Source organism: Diadema antillarum, unplaced genomic scaffold, assembly GCF_040938485.1.
Source record: "Diadema antillarum isolate AM-2024a unplaced genomic scaffold, OU_Dant_1.0 seq00000697_RagTag, whole genome shotgun sequence".
NCBI lineage: Eukaryota > Metazoa > Echinodermata > Echinoidea > Diadematoida > Diadematidae > Diadema > Diadema antillarum.
In genome coordinates, this window is record NW_027271602.1 from 579,282 (window position 1) to 602,456 (window position 23,175).

Below are 23,175 nucleotides of genomic sequence, written 5' to 3' on the forward strand. Positions count from 1 at the left end.
ATACCAAGTTTAAGCATTGTATAGCGCCATCTCCTGTTATAAAGATGTACAATAACACAGAGCCGTCACAGCTGCCAAAATTTAGCAATCAGCCATATACATGTATGATCCCAACGCCTATCCATCCCTGTTATGAGATGTTTACCATCATTACAATTCATGACCTCACGAAATTTTGTTTCCAAGAACAAAATTATAAATTCTGACAGTAATTCACAAAGAGATCATTTTAATTGACAAACTCAGCCCATGATTATTAAATATTTTTGTTTGTGGACTGATTACGCACAGTGCAATGGTACAGGTGCTACTGTACTGCACATGCATGCACTGTCTATGTCGCCAATATGACAAGCAGCAGGGCAATAGCATTACACTGCTTGGTAGTGTTATCAGAGAGAGAGAGGACAAAAATCATTGAATTACAGGATTCACTTCATGCATTAACATTTACTTATCACTAATCCAACAAAATTTTATATAGGTTTTCTTTTGTGCTGCTACTCGCCGTTAATAAGATCATGGACCCTACAAGGGTCCATGATAAGATCTTAGAAATGCTCAATCTGTATTATCATGAACATCTAGTGAAAAAGAAGGGACTAAACTGGGACTTGAGAAAATTTTGGACAGGAAAGGCCTCAAAAAGCAATTTATTTTTTCAGTGTTTTACAGATGACTGCTAATGTAGTTCAAGTCATGTTAGCAGTTTTAAATAACAATTTAACTAGTAAATTATAAAATGCTGAAAAACTGCTTCAAGGCATTCAAGAGAGTGGCAAAAATCTGGTCTTTTCACAATGGATTAAGATTGCATGTGGTAAGACCTTGTTACTGCATGCTTGTAAAAGTGAACCAGCATGGACACAGAGAAGATCATTCGGTTGGCGCATTTCCCTAAATTTCTTCTTTGGTTGCTTTATTTTATTAATCATCGTCAGTCTCTATTAATCATGGTACCTCATTTTATATATTGTTCTACACATTTCATCTCGATGTTTGGGCATGATCAATGCAACTTCAGTTACTGTATAAGCTGTTATTTTCGCGAGGGTTTAATTTTCGCGAATTTTGCGAATCTCAATTGAACCGTGAATTTAACAACACACGAAAATGTCACCATATGCTAAGGTAGTAGTGCGCTTATGTAGGCCTCTGTGTCAATTCGCGAAAACAACATCTCGCGAAAATGTCTGTGACCTCCTCATTCGCAAAAATATCTGTACGCGAAAATAACAGCATATACAGTATTCTATACAAGCAAACTTTTGGTCTGAACAAATATGTCAGCATTTTAGTGGCCAGTTCATCAAGTTTCTCAGATGCGTTTCAAGCATAACAACTTGTTATCGCTATGATATTCTACTGATCTACAACCATTTTGACTTGTGATGTTATTCTGTATATCCTGTAGTAAAATAAATGATAACTAGAAATGTCGCTCTGGCGACTGGTATGCCTCCGCCATAATGCATGATTTTCCCAATAGGTCTAGATAGTACATGTGGACAATGTGTGATTACATTTTCACAAAATTGGCAAAATATTGAAATGACAAGTTTGTCACAAATGTGTTGAATGTTCACCTTCCTTGACCTAGGTTTAATTGGATGAATAGGAGAGCATGTATCTAGGGATTTAAGGACTTTAACTTGACTTTGCCCCATTCATACATTTAGGCATTGAGTAATTTTCAAGGTACAGGTGTGGAGAAAACGTGCAATTTCTGAATTGAATAGTAAATTGTTACCATTTTCATCTGGCCCTTGACCCTAAAATTCAAAAGATAATCACTTTCAGGTAGAACATGAATAATATGTACTAAGTTTCAAGATAACTTTAGCCACTTCCGAGATATGGAGGAAAAAGTTAATTCAGCACTTTCACTTGATCTTTGACCTTTTGACCTTTGAGGCAAAAAAAGAAGGAAAAAAAAATTTTCCAGAGAATGTCTATTAGGTTACACATGCATACACCAAGTGTAAAAAAAAAAAAACCCTGCTGGCATTGCATAAATATGAGGGAAATAGTAAAATTTTGAAGTGTTGCACTTGACCTTTGACCCCTGACCTTTGACCCCATGAACTCTACATTCTCTAGATAATCACTTCCAGTCAGTACATGTATATACTATGTTCCATGAAGATACCTTGAACAATTTTCCAAGGTACGGAGAAAAAAAAGAAGTTTTAATATTTTTACTTGACCTTTTGACCTTTGACCTTTGACCTCATGACCCAAACTTTCACCAGAGAATCTTAATTGGGTAATACATGTATACACTAAGTTTCAAGAAAATATCTTCAGACGTTCAATAGATATGGTGGAAATAGTGAAATTTTATGTATTTGACCCTTACCTTTTGACCTTTGACCTTTGACCTCATGACCCAAACTTTCACCAGAGAATATCAATTGGGTAATACATGTATACACTAAGTTTCAAGAAAATATCTTTAGGCATTCAATAGATATGGGGGAAATAGTGAAATTTGATGTATTTGACCCTGACCTTTTGACCTTTGACCTTTGACCTCATGACCCAAACTTTCACCAGAGAATCTTAATTGGGTAATACATGTATACACTAAGTTTCAAGAAAATATCTTCAGGCATTCAGTAGATATGAAGGAAATAGTGAAATTTTATGTATTTGACCTTGACCTTTTGACCTTTGACCTTGAGCATGTGCACCCAAAAGTTGATAGGCACAACTTCACCCCCTAATACACATACATGCCAAGTTTCATTAGGATACCTCAACAGGTTTTGATAGTTACCTTGTCCACAAAATTCATTACGGACGGACGGAAGGACGGACGGACGGACAACCCGAAAACATAATGCCTCCGGCACCACTTCGTGGCGGAGGCATAAAAAAATTATCTGTGCAACCTTTGTGCACCATGAGTACATCACAACTCTAGTTGCATATTACCAGGAGTGTCTCGGGCCTGGTCAAGCAAAATCAAAAGCTCAGTATTTGAACCAGTTTCAAAATTAGAAAGTTCAAAATATCCACATATCTGTTCATCTCTAAATGTGCTTTTGCTGTTTTTAATTGGTTCAACCGAGGCACATCTCTCATACAACATAGGTATGTTATTCTGAAGCTTGAATATGGATAATTCAATTAGTACTGGTACAGAATCTTGAATTTCAACAGTCCCTCCTGAAACCTTCAGACATTGTAAAAATATCAAAATGTGGGTGACAATCAGGGACACATCTTTTTGATTAATCGTTCTCACTGTAAAAAATGTCAAAACTTTTGGGGTCGCAATTATTTGTGAAAAGCTGACATGTGCATATACATGAATAGTATGTTTACTACATCACAATGCCAATTCAATATACTGAGGCTTGCCACAGCTGGTAAAAATAGCAAGGAAAATACGCACTGTGCATTGTGGTATAAAAAATTTGTAACTTTTTGCGGTCATTGTTTGCACTGCACAACATCAAGTCTTTTTTAAAAAATGGACAAATTTGTGTGACTTGTGTGATTTCTGCTTGAACTACACAATTCAAAATTTGAATCGCGATCCTGATCACATGCAAAATAACGTGTTATATTTACTGCAATGAGAATGGTACTAATGAAGAGCACATGTACGCTTGAGTATACTACAATCACTAGTTTGCAGGAAACACTTAAAATCCCATCCTTCAATTCACTGTACTATATCAGTCCAATGACAGCTTGCTCACAAATTAATATATGACACTCTTTTATCATTGTGATAAAATTGTCTTTAATCTCATTTTGATGTGCAGTAAAGAGAAACTAGGGAGGTACAAATTTTACACATCATCAATCATACTTCAGAAAGATGTCCTTGCAGTTTATTAATTGAAACCTAAACCTAAATCTGATTCCATGTTCTGTGTCATCTGCAATCTGCTGTTTAGAAAACCTGAAAGCTATCCATTCGGGTAGTTAGAAATATTACCCAAGGATAATAATAATAACAAGTACCGTATCTGCCGGCAAATTGGACCTCACTATTTTGAACAGAAATAAAGCAGAAAAGTCAGGATGCAGCCCACATGTACGCTGTAATGCACCAACACAACTAAATCACGATCCTTCCAACCCAGCAAATCACCTAATTAACTCACACATGTAATCATGGGAATATACAATGTTCCAATGCACTACTCTATACCATTCACTTAAATTTAAAACAATCTGTTATGTCAGGTATTAATCACTGTTGTTTCCATGCCAATTTTAGTTAGAAAAACCAAGTTTTAAACAAAAGCATAGTGCAAACAAGAGAGTTTGAATTCCCATCGTGGTGATTGCAATATAAAACTGGAAAACCAGAAATATTTGCAGCATAAAATTTTTGCAAGCCGACAGCCTTTCTATGTGGCATGAAATTTTTGCCAGCTGTCACTGGCATTTTAATGTACATAGTGTAGACATGAACATTTGCTTAATTCTTCTTCACATTACATGCTAAAATATTGTACAAATCCAGTCACTTAACTTTTATCATTTGGTTTATTCATGTACAATTTAAAATGCAATAAACTCCTAAATGTTGTTATTAGCATGCAAAAACAATCAGATGTACTTGTAAATGAAGTTTGCTGTCAAATTCAGAGAAGAGATGAGTTAAGGTTTGATCACGTCAAAATTCCACAGCACTTTTTTTCCTTTCAAGTCGCCAAAATTGGAATGTCGTTGCACAGTGCTGTGGTCTTACTGCCATCAAATATGGCTTTGACTACTCTTTGTGCATAACATAGTCCTCAAGTAGTCTTATGAACATTATGAATAAAAGAACCTGTGCAGACTGAACTGCATGTCTGGAAGAAGAAAAAAAAACAGCAATTGGATGGTTCATTTATAAAGAAAGTCATGTCAATATTGTTGAGCACTGTTAAAAAAAGTAATGATGAAGCAACTGCCCTGTCCATAATATACTAGCACACCTAGTAAGATGTCCCCTTTTACCTGAATATGACAGAAATTAAAATATTAGCAAGGTTTTTGTACATGGTTTACCAAAACAAAACCCAAACTTTTCAGGTGCTACAACTGCATACAAATACTTGTCATCTGCATTGCTCCATTAATAGGTATCCAGTCTCAACCACAGTGAATAAAATGATAAACTAGGCAGCCACAATATGACAATGCATGTATTAGGTATAGTGTGATAGGGAGAACTGGTAAAATAGGCATGACAGCCATTGCTCTATAAACACATGGCCACTCAAAATGGAAATTCCACATGAATTTGATATGATGGTACAACCATTGCAAAGGCAATGGGTTTGGTGTCACTTGACAAACGATCCATCTAATGGGTGAGTGTGCTGCAGGGGGATCTGTGTACCTCAGCAGCTGATCAAAGTAGGTACACTACTAGTATGAGGGAGACAGCACTCTCATGTGAAACAGACCTTAGTCTGCAGCAGGCAGACATACTTTACATTCAGCATATCACTCCAATTTCACTTACTGATGACATTTGATGGGGAAAGTGCAAAGTATGGACATTTGATGGGGAAAGTGCAGAGTATGGACATACCAGAGTACTAAATAAAACACTCCCTCTATAGGTCTAATACAGTACGCACACACACACACACACACAAACTATAAATGGATGAAGATACAGTACAAACATTCGTGAATATTTTGCTTGTCCAGCATAAGATATTTTGTTGGCTGCTCTATAATGCTAGCAGGCCTGGCGATATGGTGCAATTAACTCTGCGAAAACGGGCAAAAGCTTTTGAATTCATAATGGTCATCAAAGCATATGGATATATGTCATCCTTCATATGAATTTTGGGCGAAAATGCTGATGTAGCTTTCGAGATATTTGTATTTTTCTGTTTGAGTCTATCGTGGGAAAGGGTTACGATTATTTCCCGACATAACTCTGCTACAGCATGAATATGCATTTGATTAACATATTGCTAGTTTGCATACCCCAGACTAACTACCTGCAAAGTTTTGTGTTTGCACAATTAGTAGTTAGGTGAAAATCAGAGCAAAAAGACAACCAGATTTTAGAGAAAATACTGGACATGCACAACTAGATCATCCTCCTGTGTATGCGTTCTCTACTGGTCAGCGTACGCTTAGCCAATCAGCGATGTCAGGTTCGGCGCACGGCGACAGGGTTCGGTTTCAGTCCACAGGGTGGTGAGTGGGTGAGAGACGAACCCTGCAATGTGCTTCAACTGTTTCATGCAGCATGAAAACCCATACATTGGACTGCGTAACGCTTACGCTATGGATCACAAATGACAATGGTCTCCGTTTTTTTCCCGACATAACCGTGCGACAAATATTACAGGAAAGATATTTGGAACACAGTATGGACATACTACCACAAGTCATATAACGAAGTTTCATTTTTGGGCAATAAAGAAAAATGTGAAAAATCAACACTTTTTTACAGGCCAAATTTTTTTTTTTGAGGCTAAGTTTCGACTTTATTTTCATAGGTTCATCCTCAATAAAACCCCAAATGACAAACATTGCCAGTTAGAGAATAGTTTCTCCTTCAATTTGCTGTATAGATTTTATCATTTAATGGCTTCTTAGGGGCGATATTGCGATTGTCCTGCAACACTTCCCCAGCGGTTTTGCGTACACAAGCTGCTTTACTTTATGCGAATGAGGCTTCGAGGTCATATGCTTTTGGCGAGTTAATTGCACCATATCGCCGCGCCTGCTGGTATCATAACAGGTAAATTTGTTGTGACGCTAATGTCTTACTTCTCAGGCAAGAGCAGCGTGTTGCACAAAGACTATGGTTATCGTCCTCACAAGTATCCTTCCAGAGATGTCTGCTCAGTGGAGAGTTATGGTTGTCCCATGTGACTTCTAGTAAGCCTGCCCACACGACAGTGTGACTCTATGGACTTTACTCCTCCCATCAAGATCATTATTAAATCCTAAATGATATGATACCAACTGATTTCTGAAGGTGTTATACCACCAACTGACACAACCAATGTACAATGAACCAAAGTGAAGAAAACCATCAAAGTTTTACCACATCTTGTCTTCCATAACATGAAGCTTAAAAAAAAAATCAGTTATATTTGCAAGAATATAAATATGAGTTTTTAAAATCTTCTGTGCTAAAAGCTCTTCAGTATTGTGCAAATACACTAAGGTACATAAATGGCACGCAGTGAAGCACAAGGCCTGTCTTCATCAGCCCGAAGTTTCAAAATAGCGCACTATTTTGCGGTTACGAAACTAGCCCGATGTCAAAATAGCGCGCTAATTTTGTGGTGAAGACTCAAATAGCGTGCTATTTGATCAGGAAAATTTCCCCCAAAATCTTGGGCTAGTTCGTGAACTAGCGCACTAATTCGTTTCCGTCTCCATCAGCTCAAAATTTCTCAGTCCAACCATACATTACGGGGAGCACTGGCTGATGCAAGCAACATATTACGAACTGTACCCTTCATTTTGCTTCCCGGCGAAGGCCCTGTCTATACTTATCACGGATACAGTGTTCCATAAACTGTCAATGTTGATATGATTTGCACACTATTGTACCCACAGAATGGTAGAAAATAGACCTGAAAGCTCATTTACATGTATTGTGTACATGATCGAGATCGACGTGACAAACGTAAGTTGATCGAGCTTCTTACTGAAGTACTATTCTGATACCTACTGTACTGAAACACGTGTCCGTACCAGTCTGTTGTGTATCGTACATACGGTGATAGGAGAGATTTGCACAGGGAAAACCACTTTCGAACTAAAGAGTGATACAACACGCATACGTCAAATTTCAGGCTAATATCCCCAAGCAGGCTGTTTCGAGCTGATGAAGACGCACATTCGCAATATCGGGCTATTTTCCCAGACCACAAAATATCCCGCTAATTTGAACTTGGGGCTGATGAAGACACACCTACAGAGTGTGCTCACTTGAGCAAGTTTAATCAGTGATTTGTTGCTGAGGTAAGGGCAGCCGCAGTGGTGTCTTCAAACAATGGCAAAGTCCAGAGTGCAAAGGCTGTGCCTGAATTGCAATGAAAAGCAGGGGTAGTGCCTTATACTATTATATCCTAACAAAATTTTGACTGTATTGTCATAGCGTTTAGGAGAGTATGAAGAAATTTTGTTTTTAGAGTACTTTGGGGTAAATTCCCCTTGAATGGCAAGTCCATGAAGCCCAATAAGGCACATTTCAGAATAAATGTAACAATGCAGCAGAATCAACACAAACTATTTTGGAACTTTAAAGTGTACCAATACCATGGAAATCAAATTTGTCTACAGCTAGCTGACACAAAAACAGCTATACTTTACCTGTGATAGCCCCCGAAAGTAGACCTATAAATAATTTGATAAATCAGATCATATCTCAACTTGTCACTTGTGCACCGTGCGTTTAAATTCTGCTCTTTTAAGCGCTGGTGTGTGTGCTTTCTAGCTATACTCGTATGTTTTTTTTCAAATGATATCAAGATTCCATGTCGATGGGTTAGCTGATCATGTGTATGCATTGCATATCACTATTGTTCAAGACATATTAGAAAAAAAAAATTACACAGCACGATCGTTTGACTGAAAGTCTATTTCAAGTTATTTTGTTTTTGCATACTCTTTAAAATTTACACTTAAACCCCGATAAATAAAAAATTGGAGTGACAAAAAATTATAATATTGTACAGAGGGCATGCCTTAAGTATATTCTACAAACATAGCAAACATAATACTCAGGGTATCGATGCACTTAAATAATACTCAATAGTTGGCTGATTGGTTATACCTGGTGAATGTAGGAGATGACTTGCTCATGGGTGGCATCTTCAAGGGACCTTCCATTTACCTCTAAGATCTCATCCCCGATCTTCAGGTCTGCTCTATCAGCTGGTGAGCCTGCAAAGGTGTGACAAAGATGAAATGAATTTTACAATTCAAATTGGAATAATATAAGATTGATAATGATGATATACTTCATGGGCAAATAATGTCTCTTATCATGCAGTTCCCTCTGCTAAGAGACAAGACAAATCTCTCCCTTGGATGGAGCATTTAAAAAAAACAGGGGTCCTCGGTATGAGAGAATCACTGACTCACGCACGTAGATGGTCCACTTTACTTCTTGCAAAGGGCAGGGTATAAATGTCAAGGAATGGTCTACTTGACACACTTTCCCAGAAAAAGGTGAGAGATCTTAACCCATAACTGATCATTACAGGAGAAAATCAATAGTCGATAAAGATATCAAAAAGGAATATATGGAAATGAGGAATCACCATCATCATCATCATCATCATCATCAGTATTATCATCACCACAGTATTGTCTTTGAACCACATTAACAATATAATCACATTCATTTTACTTGCGTCACTGACAGTTGTAAAGCTTATCATCAGACACAATTATCATTAATCATACTTCTTCAAACCACAAGTAAATACATTCCTTTGAATAACCCTTGTTCATCTTGCTGTCATTAATGTATAAATTAATACTTCATATTTAATGTAAACTTCACATGCAGTATGATAAACGGCATAATTGCACTCTGATTTTATTTTCTGAGTAAAAGAATAAAGCATCAGATTGATGATCTGGCAAACTTTTTGAAGTTTTGATGAACTCTTGGTGATCTTCTATACAAAAGCAGGCATCTGACAAACATCTTTCTGGATTTTGCAACAATATATCTTTTTCCACTCTACATATTAAATCTGACTATTCAGTGTATTCAAATAAAGAATAAAAATACCTTGAGAGAATTTGGGCAATGATCAATGAGAGAGCATCTACAATGCTGACAGTTCAATCTAAGGGTAGACTGAAAGAATCTCAGCTATGCATTGTAAACAAGTAAACAATGATCTCAAAAGGTCATACAAAGGTTTAACAAATCCTAACTTCCTTGACACATTTTGACCTAGCAAACCAGGCAGCTCTTCTTGTGTGCACACGTACTTTAATGTACTCTACATGACATTCACAACCAACAGATCACAGCAGCTCTGTATGAATATCATGCGCAAGGTAGAATGTTTTCTTCATGTTTTATAAGTAATGTACAATTTCTTCCAGCACAAAGATATTCATATAACATATAATATTTCAACAGGAATTTGTATCAACAAACAGAAAATCAATGTCATCAGCCATTACTTGACACCGAACATGATATCAGAACAAAGTGTATCACTCATGTTCACATATCACTGATAAATCAATCAAGGTATGTCACAGAAGAGAGAAACAAGATTTCAAACTTTTCCAAGATTGATGTTTTAAATTATGATGGTCTGACCATATGGCAAACTGTACTAAACTGTAAAAATGTTTTTCTGGCCTCATCACTGGACATACTTCACTAGGGAATAATGTGCGATTTCTTTTAAACATCATCTCAGTCCTAAATGCCTCACAAGATTCTCAAGGATTTATTTGAAGAGATAGCTGCAGCCAGAATGCTGAAAATGCTCATAATAATAACCAATATTTGGCTACACCAATGGCATGATGTATACTTTTTATATGTTTGTTTTGCCTAGTTGTTTACTACAACTTGCATGCCTTGACAAATCTTGAATTTTTCTCTGCATCTGAGAAACCACCTTTCGAATGCATGTGCATAGTCAACATTTGTGCTTGTTCACGCTTTTCTTTGTTGAGTGAAAGTTGGTGTGCTGGTTTTGAAGGTTCCATCGAATGTGTTTGGAAAGCTGCATATTCTATAGACTTGCTGATCAGTGAACGCGCATGTTCGGATGATTTCTGCTTGATTTGTGGCTAACAGGTTTATGTTCCTAGTTTACATACTTAACCCCCCCCCCCCCCCCCCCCCCAAAAAAAAAAAAATAAATAAATAAATAAAATAAAAATAAATAAAATAAATAAATAAATAATAATAATAATAATAATAAATGAAAATACATTTTCTATATTTCAATGAAATGGATACTAAAGACCTCTATTGCATACGTAAAATGTTTTGGAATACACATGAAAACTAATGCTTGGGATCAATAAAATTTGAAGTTTACAATAATTGTACAATCGAAAAGTTTCGCATGGAGTCAAATCTAGGTATGATCCAAACTGCATGCTGGGATCATTCTTTGCGCATGTGCAGTTCATTGCAAAATTTCTCTAGTTATTTCCTGGGTGCCAAATTTTGCAAAGTTTCATTGCAGTGTAAATGGACACTTGTAATTTTGCAAAGAATTACTTTACTAAATTTCCCAATGAGAATGGCCCTTAAAGCCAAAAGGCAAAATTTCTTATACTGTATGGTTTACATTTATAACATTTCATTCTACTCTAGTCTCGTTGGCAGCCAGATACATTCTGGAATTATACTACCTGGCATAGAGTCACTGCTCACAATAAGATGATTTTGATCCTGACTGCAATAGTCATGTGATTGCATTATGACCAATCACCAACTGGTATCTATATAGACCATTTGATATAATATATTGATAATGTCTTCTAAAAGTACCGATGGATAAGAAACCAGAGGAGGAATGTGAAAATGATAACATAAATAATTGATTTTTGATGGAAGAGATGAATCTTACAACTGCTTCCAATAACTCTCTTAGTAATTATTGTATACCAATCATCTAAAATCTAGAAATTGCTATAAATGTGGTGGATTTTTAATAGCACAAATGCCAAATTGATACAAGGAAGTGTCCTGTGAACTTAGATGTTCAGCATTCATACTCTATCCTGTCTGATAAATGAGTTATAAATCATAGTGCCCCTGTTGGTTGTATAATAAGAAGTTATTTCGGTGCATTGCAGATTTCATATGAGCATATAACATGCAAGCTCTCTCAACAAGCACCTCAGCTTACTTCCCCAGCAGCATTTTGCAGGGCAGGCAGCAATCTGCTGTAATTGATTTCGGGAGATATAAACCAGCAGCTGTCTTTCCAAGCTGTTTTCCAGCTCCAAATCCACCCCAAAAGGTCATTACAGTTACTCAGCAAGAGAGTGGAGACAAAAACAAAAACAAGGTAAAGTTCAATGCTGCCATGTCAGAGATGTGCTACTCCCCTTTTCATTCACAGTCTGTGTATATAAGCAGCCTTGGTGGAGAGGGCTGCAGCTATGGTGAGAGACCTTGCAGAAAAGATCAGTGATTTTACAGGTGGTCTATAACTTCTGCACAGGTAATGAATACATCATACTAACACATACATAGGTATACATGCATCTTCACACACACACAGAAATAATATAGCTTTCATAATTTCCATCTTCTTTCATTCAATCACAATTGCAGTTGAGTGTGACTTTACTATGACTCTGCATTTGCACACTCCAGGTGCATGAAAACCAGTTACTTACACAATACATATCATAGCACATCATGCATTTTTCTGAAGTGTACAGATGCATTATAGCAATTAGGAAGAAGGAAAGTAAACACTTTTACCACTGCTATACCAGTAATTCATAATTAGCATTTACGTATGACAGGTTGCAATTTGCAACTTAGCAATAAAACAAGACAGGGCAAGTACGGAGCAATATACGTACATTGCACGTTTGGCAAACATTGGAGGAGGGGATTGTGAAATGTTATATTCCCATTTAAGTGGATGTATAATGAACTGATCTTTAGTTCCACTTTAGTTCCCGCAAAATGAAGAAAGGGAAATGACTACATGTCTAATTTGTAGTAGCTACACGTACCAGTACTTCCATGTATGAGATGCAGGTTGTTGTGGCAGTGCCATATCTATTCAAAAATGTCTGACAGGGCATTATCAAGATGAGGACTAGGAGAAGTCAAGATTTCCCAGGAGAGCTCCGTAACAGGGTCAAATGTCAATGAGCAATATATCATAGCCTTTCCCAATCTAAGACAAGTTAAGCTGTGCTCTTGTACCATTCTCCTTGCGTTCAAAATCATGTGTAGGCCTATTCGAAACGTGACCCAAATATCAAAAAAATTTTAGCATGAACCAAAATAACACATTAGTTCGTGAGTTTAGGTTGCCATTCAAATCTTAATTTAATTTGTGCAATATTTTGCAAAAAGACATAAAATTGTACAGTCTGAAACGGTGATGGCAAAAAAAAAAACTAGAAATATCACTGAAGGTGATTAATACCCCCGCCCCATGACGACAGTCTTACCCAAGGAATGATCTTTACTTGATCTTCTGCCATTTAAATGCCGTTACCATGGCAACGCAGCTTCCGACACGTCCGAAAAATATGTCTTGCACATCTTCCCACCAAGACTATTGTGTGTGCCACATTTCATAAGCTTTTGTCAAAAACTGAGGAAGTAGTTCAATCCACAAGATCTTTCCCTGATCTTCCGCCATTAATATGCCGTTACCATGGCAACGCAGCTTCCGACACGTCCAAAAAATATGTCTTGCACATCTTCCCACCAAGACCAATGTGTGTGCCACATTTCATGAGCTTCAGTCGAATACAGAGGAAGTAGTTCAATCCGCAAGATCTTTCCTTCATCTTCTGCCATTTATATGCCGTTACCATGGCAACGCAGCTTCCGACACGTCCGAAAAATATGTCTTCCACATCTTCCCACCAAGATCAAGGTGTGTGCCACATTTCATAAGCTTTGGTCAAAAAACTGAGGAAGTAGTTAAATCCGCAAGATCTTTCCTTGATCTTCTGCCATTAATATGCCGTTACCATGGCAACGTACTTTCGGGTACGGTCAAAAAATGCGTCTTGCACATCTACAACCAAAGGCACACATCTGTACCAAGTCTCATGGAAATTGGGCAAAAACTGAGGAAGTAGTTTGCAACACAAAATTTTCCATCATTTTGGCTCATAATATGTGAGCTGTTACCATGGCAACATACTTTTTGTCACTGTCAAGAAATGTGTCATGCTGACCTATATCCTAAGACAAACATTCAATATGAATTCCATGAGAATTGGAAGAACACTGATGAAGCAGTTTTGCCATGAAGCATTTTGCCCTATATTTTACCAATAACACGCCGTTACCATGGCAACGCACTTTTTGCCACTGCGGAAATATGTGTCTTGCACATTAACATATTCAGATGAACATCTGTACCTAATTTCATAAAAATTGATCAAAAACTGTGGGAGGAGTTCGCGACGCAAGATTTGTACCCATTTTTGCCCATAATATGCCGTTACCATGGCAACGTACTTTTGGGTACTGTCAAAAAATACATCTTGCACATCTACAACCCAAGGCACACATCTGTGCCAAGTTTGATGGGAATCGGTTGAAAACTGAGGAAGTAGTTCGCGACGCAAGATTTGCAACGGACCGACCGCCCGACCGCCCGACCGCCCGACCGCCCGACCGACCGCCCGACCGTCCGCTGATTCCTATATACCCCCTTCAAACTTCGTTTGGCGGGGGTATATATCAAAACTGCGTGTCCCATAATGCAATGCACAAGTTGCTACTTCCTATTTCACCAATGTGACACACCATGGTATACTGAATTGACATATTATGTGTAGCCCTTGTATCTAGTAAAAATACCATATTATACACATGTAACATGCAATCCTTGTTGTTGTAACAGTTGACAGTTGTTTAATTCCATTCAGATTCCAGTGTGGTTATAGATCTTGTGATATTTTATGTTCATCTCAACGGCCTAGACTGAAAAAGGAGCAAATTGGAAACACGATCATATTTTGTCTGTGATCAGCATTTGGAGAGACAAAGAGATTCGTTTTGCTCAAAATCTAAAAGTGCACATTCATCAGGGGGTACAAGGTTGACCTCAAGTCAAATTTTGATGCATGTGCAGGTTGGCACTTTGCAAATAATCATGACCCAAGTTTCAACCATTTTGAAAGCAAGAACAACGAATAAAAAGAAGTGACCCAAACTGTGACCTAAATTCACCTTTTTCTAATTATGAGAATGTACCTTCTTTTTAAGTATTTGTTTCCATCGTAAATAACATAAATCATTCTGTTGATGGACAAGTCTGGCTTTAAGAAATTGATTTAGTAGAGTATGGTTACTTCAATGAACTCCCAATTCAATGACGTTAATCACCATTACTTTTCATTTACCAATCATTATCAATCAAAAAAAAGAGACAGGAAATGTCAATCCAACAGAAATTTCATTGTCTCATTTTAAAAAGGTTTCATTGAGGGTGTTGGTGTGTGTGTTTGTGCGTGTATTTAGTATAAAGATGGCCAGTGGATTGTTGTTGGGTAGAATGATCTGTATTAGTCGCAGCGGATGACTATAATTAACTCCCCTGAAACCCACGAAACGTTTTGAATTTTCAACCGTCATCGAGGCAGTGCGAATCAGGCGTTCTCATTTTCACCAAAATTTTACCTTCTTATATCTCTGCTATACATTGACCAAAAATCGCTCAAACTTTCAGTATCAATGCAAAATTATGATTTCTATCTACATACGAAAAATCGAGAGAAACGATGGAGAACTTTTTAAGTTATTCATCATTTCATGTTTCGCTGTCTCGGAAAACTATCCTCCGATCATTTCCAGACACATCTGGTCGCACCACTTAATATTCATGAAACTTGACTTACATTTTCATTAGACATGGGCGGACGTTAGCAGGGTGGTGTTCACTTTGCCGAAGACCTATTTTTGAAGTTACAAGTGAAAATAAATGAGGCATCTTGTCAGAAATCTCAAATTGTACGGGAGCAGCAAACGAGAATAATGACATCATATTCTACGAAAAACTGATTTGCGCTTGCTCAATGAATGGACTTTCCCATGCTGCTTCGATCCAGCGAGCTGATTGGTCGATGCAATGCAGCGTACTGTCACTGCGCGAGATGCGAGGTAGCTGGATGCTGCGGATGCACTGCACATGCATGCTACGCTAGCGCTATGAGAGTGGGCTGCGGGGTGTCGATAAGTACAATGTAGCAGCAGAGACTCCAACCCCAAGCACCTTCTGATCGGGAGATTCTCCCGCCTGAAACCCCTAGCAAACTGGAGACTCCAAGTTTATGTGTGCGAAGCGCGAAGTTCCTAGGGATATAGATGCTCTCTGGTGCTATCTAAGGCTTATTTTTGCAACATACGATAGCAATAAGTAAGAAATCCTTTCCAACGGGAGACATTGAGCCAGGGCGGGAGAAATTAAATCTCAAACGGGAGAACGGGAGATTTTGCAAAAATGGGTTTTCGGCGGGAGATCTCCCATCGAAAACGGGAGAGTTGGAGTCTCTGTAGCAGTGGGCTGCAGGGGACTTCGCCACCTCAAAAACAAGCACTTACATTATCAGAACTGGCCTATTAAAAAGAAAGTAGCAAAAATGTGAATATACCAGCTATGATACCAGTTGCAAATTCATGACATTGGATTATTCGGACTTTACGCAGATTTTACTGCACTAGTAAATAACATTACAACTACGAATTCCCGGTACGAGTTACGATCAGAGTACAGCATGCAGTGCCGTACGGCACTGAAGTACTGGTGACGTGAGAGCAACAAAGATGTGGGTATGTGGGACTGTACCCTGTCTTCCCGTGTGCGAATGACTATGAAATTTCGTACTCGGAACGAAGGTAGAAAGTGCATCTCTTTCCATTATTTCAAGACATATGACGCATGACTTCTCGAATGTGATATTTTAGAGTTCCGTAAAGAAATACATACTTAGTAACATACTTGAAAGTTTTTTGTTGTTCACGAAGTCAAAATGTGAAATTTTAGCAACGATTTCTGGCAATTATTTTCCATTTTGAGAGTGGAGTTATGCTCCAATTTGAAATATTCTATCGTCGTTATTTAAAAAAGATAACATAATGGCAGGTTAAAATGAGGTTTTTACTTTTCACAGCCGTTTGGATTATCAAAAAATATGAATGAATAGTAAAGTTAAAGCAGTTTTGCTGCAACACTTTCCTGGCGGTTTTCGTGCGAAACATGTTCGTTCAAGAGGAAAGCAAGGTCAGGTCAAAATGAAAACGAGGTCAGGTCAAAATGAAAACAGTGAGTTAATTGAACCCATCCGCTGCAACTGGTACGCTGGCCCTTGGGTCAATGCCTTTGTTGACTTTTTCATTTTATCCATAGCTTTAGGGGACTTACCAAATGATTACAATGAGACATGTGTACATGACAATTGTAACTGGAATGTGGCTTCTGACCTGAAATGTGAAGTGAAATAAGAAAATCAATAAATTCACAGGCCTGTAGGCTCCTACATTGAATACGGCCAGTCAGATATGTGACCCTCCCATGGGAAAGCACCATATATACAGAAATAATAAGCCACTGCAAATATAAATGCACTGTTGTATAATGTAAATATGATGTCAGACATTTAACTGACAAACACAAAGCGTGCAATATTCCTTATTTCCTATGGGAGGACCCGCCATCAGCCAGGCTCCTCCTAATTCAATCAAATTTTTTTCTTCCCCCATGATACATGGCTAAGAAATAAGCCTTGTAACCTTGTTAGACAATTCAGCCAAAGTAATACAGCAGGTACTGTACTTCCAATCTTGTAATTGAAATCAATGCAGTGGCAGTGCAGCAAAGTGGCCAAAGTGGTCAATATACCATGTGCTACAACAAACATCACCTTGATGAAAAAATTAAAATGAAGGCACCTTTCTTTTGTGGTGATAACTTTCATTTTGAACTCCTTCCAGAATTTCAATTAGGACCTAATAGAACAGGACACTTTGTATTAGAACAGCCAAGTGTCAAGCTTTGCCTTTAACAGGTAACTATGATCACTTCTTTTAAAAAAAAAAAAAAAAAAAAAAAATTATAGTCAAATTCACTGAACCATTTTGACCAAAACTCACCAGGCTCTTTCCAGGACACATATGTTTACCAAATGTTTACCAAATATGAGCGGCAAGGTGTTATTCTATGTTATTTTATGACATTTTATGACATGAAATGGTCTGTCCTATAGATCAGGAAAATATCACATTCACAGCACTACCACTACGCCCATCATTTCTGTTGAAAGCTAAAATATTCCATCCTCTTCCCCCCAGTTCCAACATTGGCATATTCCTCGCAAGTAGATAGGCCTATATCCTCATAACAAACACTCTTCTTGCTGTAGAGAGGAGGGGGATTTACACTTGCTTGGAAAAATCTTGACATTTCTAAAATCGCGACATTTGGATGCAAGTAGCTAAGCAACTACACGTACACCCAAACACCCTCAAAACATCGCCAGAAAAATCGCCAGCCGGAGTGCGATTTTTTGAAACATCGCGATGTTTGAAGCTAAATTTAGCGAGTGTAAACCCAAGCTGCAGAAATGTCGCGATTTTTCATCAGGTGACTTTGATACACTATCGGATTGCACCGGGAGTTTACGTGTGCTCCCGATTCCTCTTTGGAATGTGTACGTCCGCTGCTGGCCAGAGTACAGTACGGTACATGCTGTACAGGTAAACGGCTGATCCTCGGCTCGTGGTCTCTCACCTCCCTGATGAAACTAGTACATGAAAACTAGTAGCAAACCTGAAGTTCTCCAACCACATATCATCACCCCATGACAAATTAACAAAATAATGTTCTCCCAGAAACGTGTTGATTTTGGGAGTGCCCATACTGCTTTCGGTATACATTGACTTTGTGGAATACAGGAGTATGTAACAAGTGTCGGTAAGACAATGGTGAGTTCTTGCAGTCGCCTGATAAAATACCAGCCCTAAAAAATGAGCCTGCTTCTCACTTTCGTCATATCAGCGAAATTTCATGATCCTCCTGAATACTGCTTTCATCAACTTTCCCATACTTAGCTGAAGTTTTACACACCTAGTACGTATGTGATCTAATATGACAAGTTACATATTTTTACCGTAAGTTTACACCCTCGAGAAACACAGATTTATGTGTGTATGTATTGTACTGATAAAAAGCCCTGGCTCAACGTTCCAACCAGCTAGCTGTGCGAGCAAAATAGACTGCACTGCAGTGAATACGAATAGCGTGCGCTTCCACTCGTCTACCGTGTTGAAGAGAGGTAAATTACACATGCGCACTACCGACCAAAACATCGCGATGTTTCGTGAAGCTCAAACTTTGCATGCTTTTGCACAAGTGTAAACGGTGGAACCAAAATATTGCGATTTTAAAAATCACGCTGTTAGTAGGTGTAAATGCAGCTATTGATACATGTTTGGATGATACTGCACTGTGTATCTTAATACATTAGCAATCAGTACCTTTTCAAAGCTATCAGAAGAATCTCTTGATACATGATGCTGATTGCTTACTGTAGAATAGCATTTGGATGCTTTGGGCATACAATAATCTCATATTGTCATGTTACATGCCTGTGGAAGACTACAATTGGCCCAATGATATTGACAAAGGTAGTGAAACCAAGGAGCTGGTGCGCATTAACTCAGTGAATAATGACAAATCTAATTAATACCCATTCATCTGCAGATGTGACAACCTCATTGAAGAAAACTTAGCTGTAATACTACCTCATTGAAGAAAACTTAGCTGTAATACTACCTCATTGAAGAAAACTTAGCTGTATAATACTGTCATTAATAATTAACAAAAGGTTATGGTAGCTTTCATAAACTGGACATATTTAGTTATCGCTGAAGCTGTCAAAGGATGTAAGCTAGAACCTGACTATCGATTCATACGATAAGCATGGTTAAAACAGAGATCATAATCAATGGAATCCACTACTCACAACACATAATGAGCTGTGTTATGCAGCCCAGATTGTATAGCTTCCCTCATCTCCTCTGAAAGCTAACAGGGTGATGAGCTTCAGCTATTCCTCCCCCTGCTGCTCCAAAAACACTTTTAAAAGCCCCAGACTATGACACAAGTGAAAGGTGAGAACACACATTCTTGTAGGGTGTTTGGAGAAGGGATGGCAATGGCACTTGTCATTTATCTTTCGGCCCTATCAGACAGCACTTTTCCCTGCCAAATCTATTCAGAGGTCATCATTCTCTATCAAGGCACGTTCAGGCAGGGTATTGCATGACTTTTGTATACACCCTATATTTTGCTAGGTTTTCATATTTTCGCAAGATTTTTTTCTTCTTTTTGAGTCAGGATATACTCACAATTCTTATTTTTGATTGGGTACTCAACAACCAGCTAACAACAACTATAACAACAGAACATAGTACAGGTTTATACAAATAAGATAATGAATGCAAAACTTATGTTGCCTGCAGCCTAGTCTAAAAGATTATAATACAAATTATATTCAAAAACAAACATAACATGCAAAAAATATTAACCCTGACAACCTAACATAAATGAGAGGTGCACATTGCTACATTTCTTCGTGCATTGCTGCACTCCAAGATTGCCAATTTAACCACTTGCAAAATTGTCCAAAGTCCTGATTCGAGAAAAATTAGACTCGCAGAATATATGGCATAAACACTTTCTCATAATCATTTCAATACCCTTCCCTACATCATTTGGATCCATCACTCTTACCAGGGAGTCTACCTTCCTGCTCTTACACCCCATTTATACACAAGGTCAAAGACAGGAGCGCTTCTGAAGCAATCTGACTTTAGATGACAAGATCAGTAAATAATATATATAGTGGATTGTGAAAATGCAACAATCTTAATAGAACACATCAGTGAAGGTTTGATGAAAATCGGACAATCCATTAAAAAGTTATCCAGTGCTGCTATCGCTCGCTGGGTGACAAGACTACTACAGCTTGTGGTGTCACATGTATAGAACGACATAAAGAAAAAATAGAGAAAATTTTAAACATTTTCATTTTTCCCCCATAAAAAAGGGGCACTTGACTTGCCTCCTTCACAGGACAGGGGGAATAATATAACCCTTAATATCTCTTAACGTCAGTAACAAGTCAGGGAATGTGTACTTTTTTCAAAAAATGAAATTTGTAGAATTCTCTTTTATTTTTCCTATATCATTCTAGCATGTGACATAATAAAGTGTAGTAGTCTTCTCAACCAGCAGTGACTGTGCAGAAACTTTAAAATTCATGACTTTTGAATGAATTGTCTGATTTCCCTCAAACTTTCACTGATGTGTTCTATTAATGTTGTTGCATTCACTCAATCCACATGTACATGAAGGTGTACTTGCCCTTTAGATATAGCTCTTTGAGTCTGTTCATACGCGGAGAGTTGAGACAGCTGAGACCACACATGAAGTGGCTGAGAGAGGCATAACTGGGCTCGTTTCTCAACTTACTTTCCCAAGATTGTTTCTTGAGTTGTTGCATTTATCACCTCTGTCATGAGTCGATTGGGAGGCCTTGTCACTACGCAGCTCCATTGCACAGCTCCATTGCACAAGGAACGGAGATGCATAGTTAGCAGTGGTTGGCATGGGCAGGTCCAAGCTATAAATGCATTTTAAAACAACTTTGCATTATCAACTCTACAGAAACGCATTTCTGGCTCAAACATGCTTGCAATCACACTTTTTACAGCATTTCAGAAATGCATTTCTAATCCCACAATCAAAACAGCTTTGAATTTATCAACTGCCCAAAACTCTCTAAAACTTAACTCTGCGCCAGAAGTGAGTTGATAAATGCAGCCTCTGTAACCTTCATGTGGGTGGGAACTTCCAACAAATGTATAGCGCACGACGCAGCTTGTAGTATATAATCTGCTACTATCTAATATTAAGGAGGCAAGTTTTCCTTTCAACCCCAGTGACAGCCAATTATTTCACAATTGGTAATGCACTCAAGACAGTGAACAATGCACGTATGACACATGCACCTCCAACATGAACAGGTCACGGTCACCACTTCCAGAACACTCTAAACATTGGTGATTGTTAATACAGAGTCTAGAGTGCTTCAGGAGCACTCCTGAACCTACGGTAGCCTCGACATGGACATAACTTTAAACAGCTTCAGGGCCAAATTCCTCTCATTTGGGCGATGCATCAATTTCTTTTTCATTATTAGCTATTTTTCAAAGTGCCGATGAAAATATTTACATCTTTGATGAAGTTGCCACATCAATTTTCTTGATACTTACTACTTTTTGGTAATTATTGGTGGTTGAAAAATTCACCAATCGATGTGATTTAATGCACACATTGCGTTAGGAGCGTATTCACTGCCGTACATCTAGCCAAGAATCCTACAAACCAGCTGCTATCTATACGTGTACGTACAATGCCATATTGTGGGATTGGATGGCGCGCTGCATGTTGAGAACATTTATAAAATGGGTTCAAGAATGTAGCCAATAGGAAGCGCTGAAATGAGTCACGTGTGCTCTGGTTATTCTAGTCCCATCGCACTGCGTGTTAAATCCACCGTGGTTAAATCCTATTGCCGATCGTCTGTGCGCGCGGCGGCTCCTTTGAATTGCATGCATACATACAGTACACGCTGTCAATCCTGTAAACAACTTCTAGTTCGGGCTGCCGGCCGGCCAGCCTTTCTTCCCTTGTGTATAACATGTGTACGTGTGGCATACGTATACTCTTATATACGTACACTTTGTACAGTACAGTAGACCAAGCGTTGTGGGACCGGACGCGTACATGGAGTCACTTTGAAGGGCAAATCCAACGATTTAGCAGGTTAATTCTCACACCGTTTTCAGAGTATGTTGTCTAGTAGGCCTATATGAGGAGTCTATATCAAGTCTTTAAGGTAAAGGGTGCATATTCTATAGGGCTTTTTACACTTGTAAATTTTTGCTTAGCCCCGGACCAACGGTGGGGCTAAGGGGGGGCCTTAGCCCCACCGTTGGTACGGGACTATCCTTAGCCCACTTTCTGTTTACACTCGTTTTTGCCAAAGTGGGCTAGCCCCACCGATAGTACGGTACTATCTGGCCCTGCAAAATAGCAGGGGTTAGCACCGCAATTGCGGTGCCAAGCAAGTGAGTGTAAACAGAACGAAAAAATAATCCTGGGCTAAGCGACGGAGACGAAGTCCGACCCTCACTGACCAATCAGAAACGAGGTAATCAAGTGCTGCCGGTGCGTGTGTGTACGTGTACAGTACACAGCGTAATTATGAATATTCATGTGGTTTGGAAAGTCCGGGGCTAAGAAATACGAGTGTAAAAAGGTCAGTTTTCTCCTTAGCCCCGGACAAGAGATAGTACGGGACTAATTGGCGAGTGTAAAAAGCTAAAAAAATTGGTACGGGACTAACGATAGTCCTGGGTCAGAGAAAGTCCGGGGTTAAGAAACACAAGTGTAAAAAGCCCTTATG

The 23,175-nt window shown here is 38.4% G+C and overlaps 1 protein-coding gene across 2 annotated transcripts in view; it reads right to left on the minus strand.

Annotated features, from left to right (window-relative positions):
• Positions 1-23,175, minus strand: part of LOC139737631 (protein PALS1-like) — a 138,284-nt gene that overhangs the window by 60,746 nt on the left and 54,363 nt on the right. For both annotated transcript variants that reach the window (XM_071648305.1, XM_071648304.1), the window contains exon 4: positions 8,771-8,880. In XM_071648305.1, the coding sequence (XP_071504406.1) occupies positions 8,771-8,880 (110 nt within the window). The remainder of the gene's footprint in view (positions 1-8,770; positions 8,881-23,175) is intronic.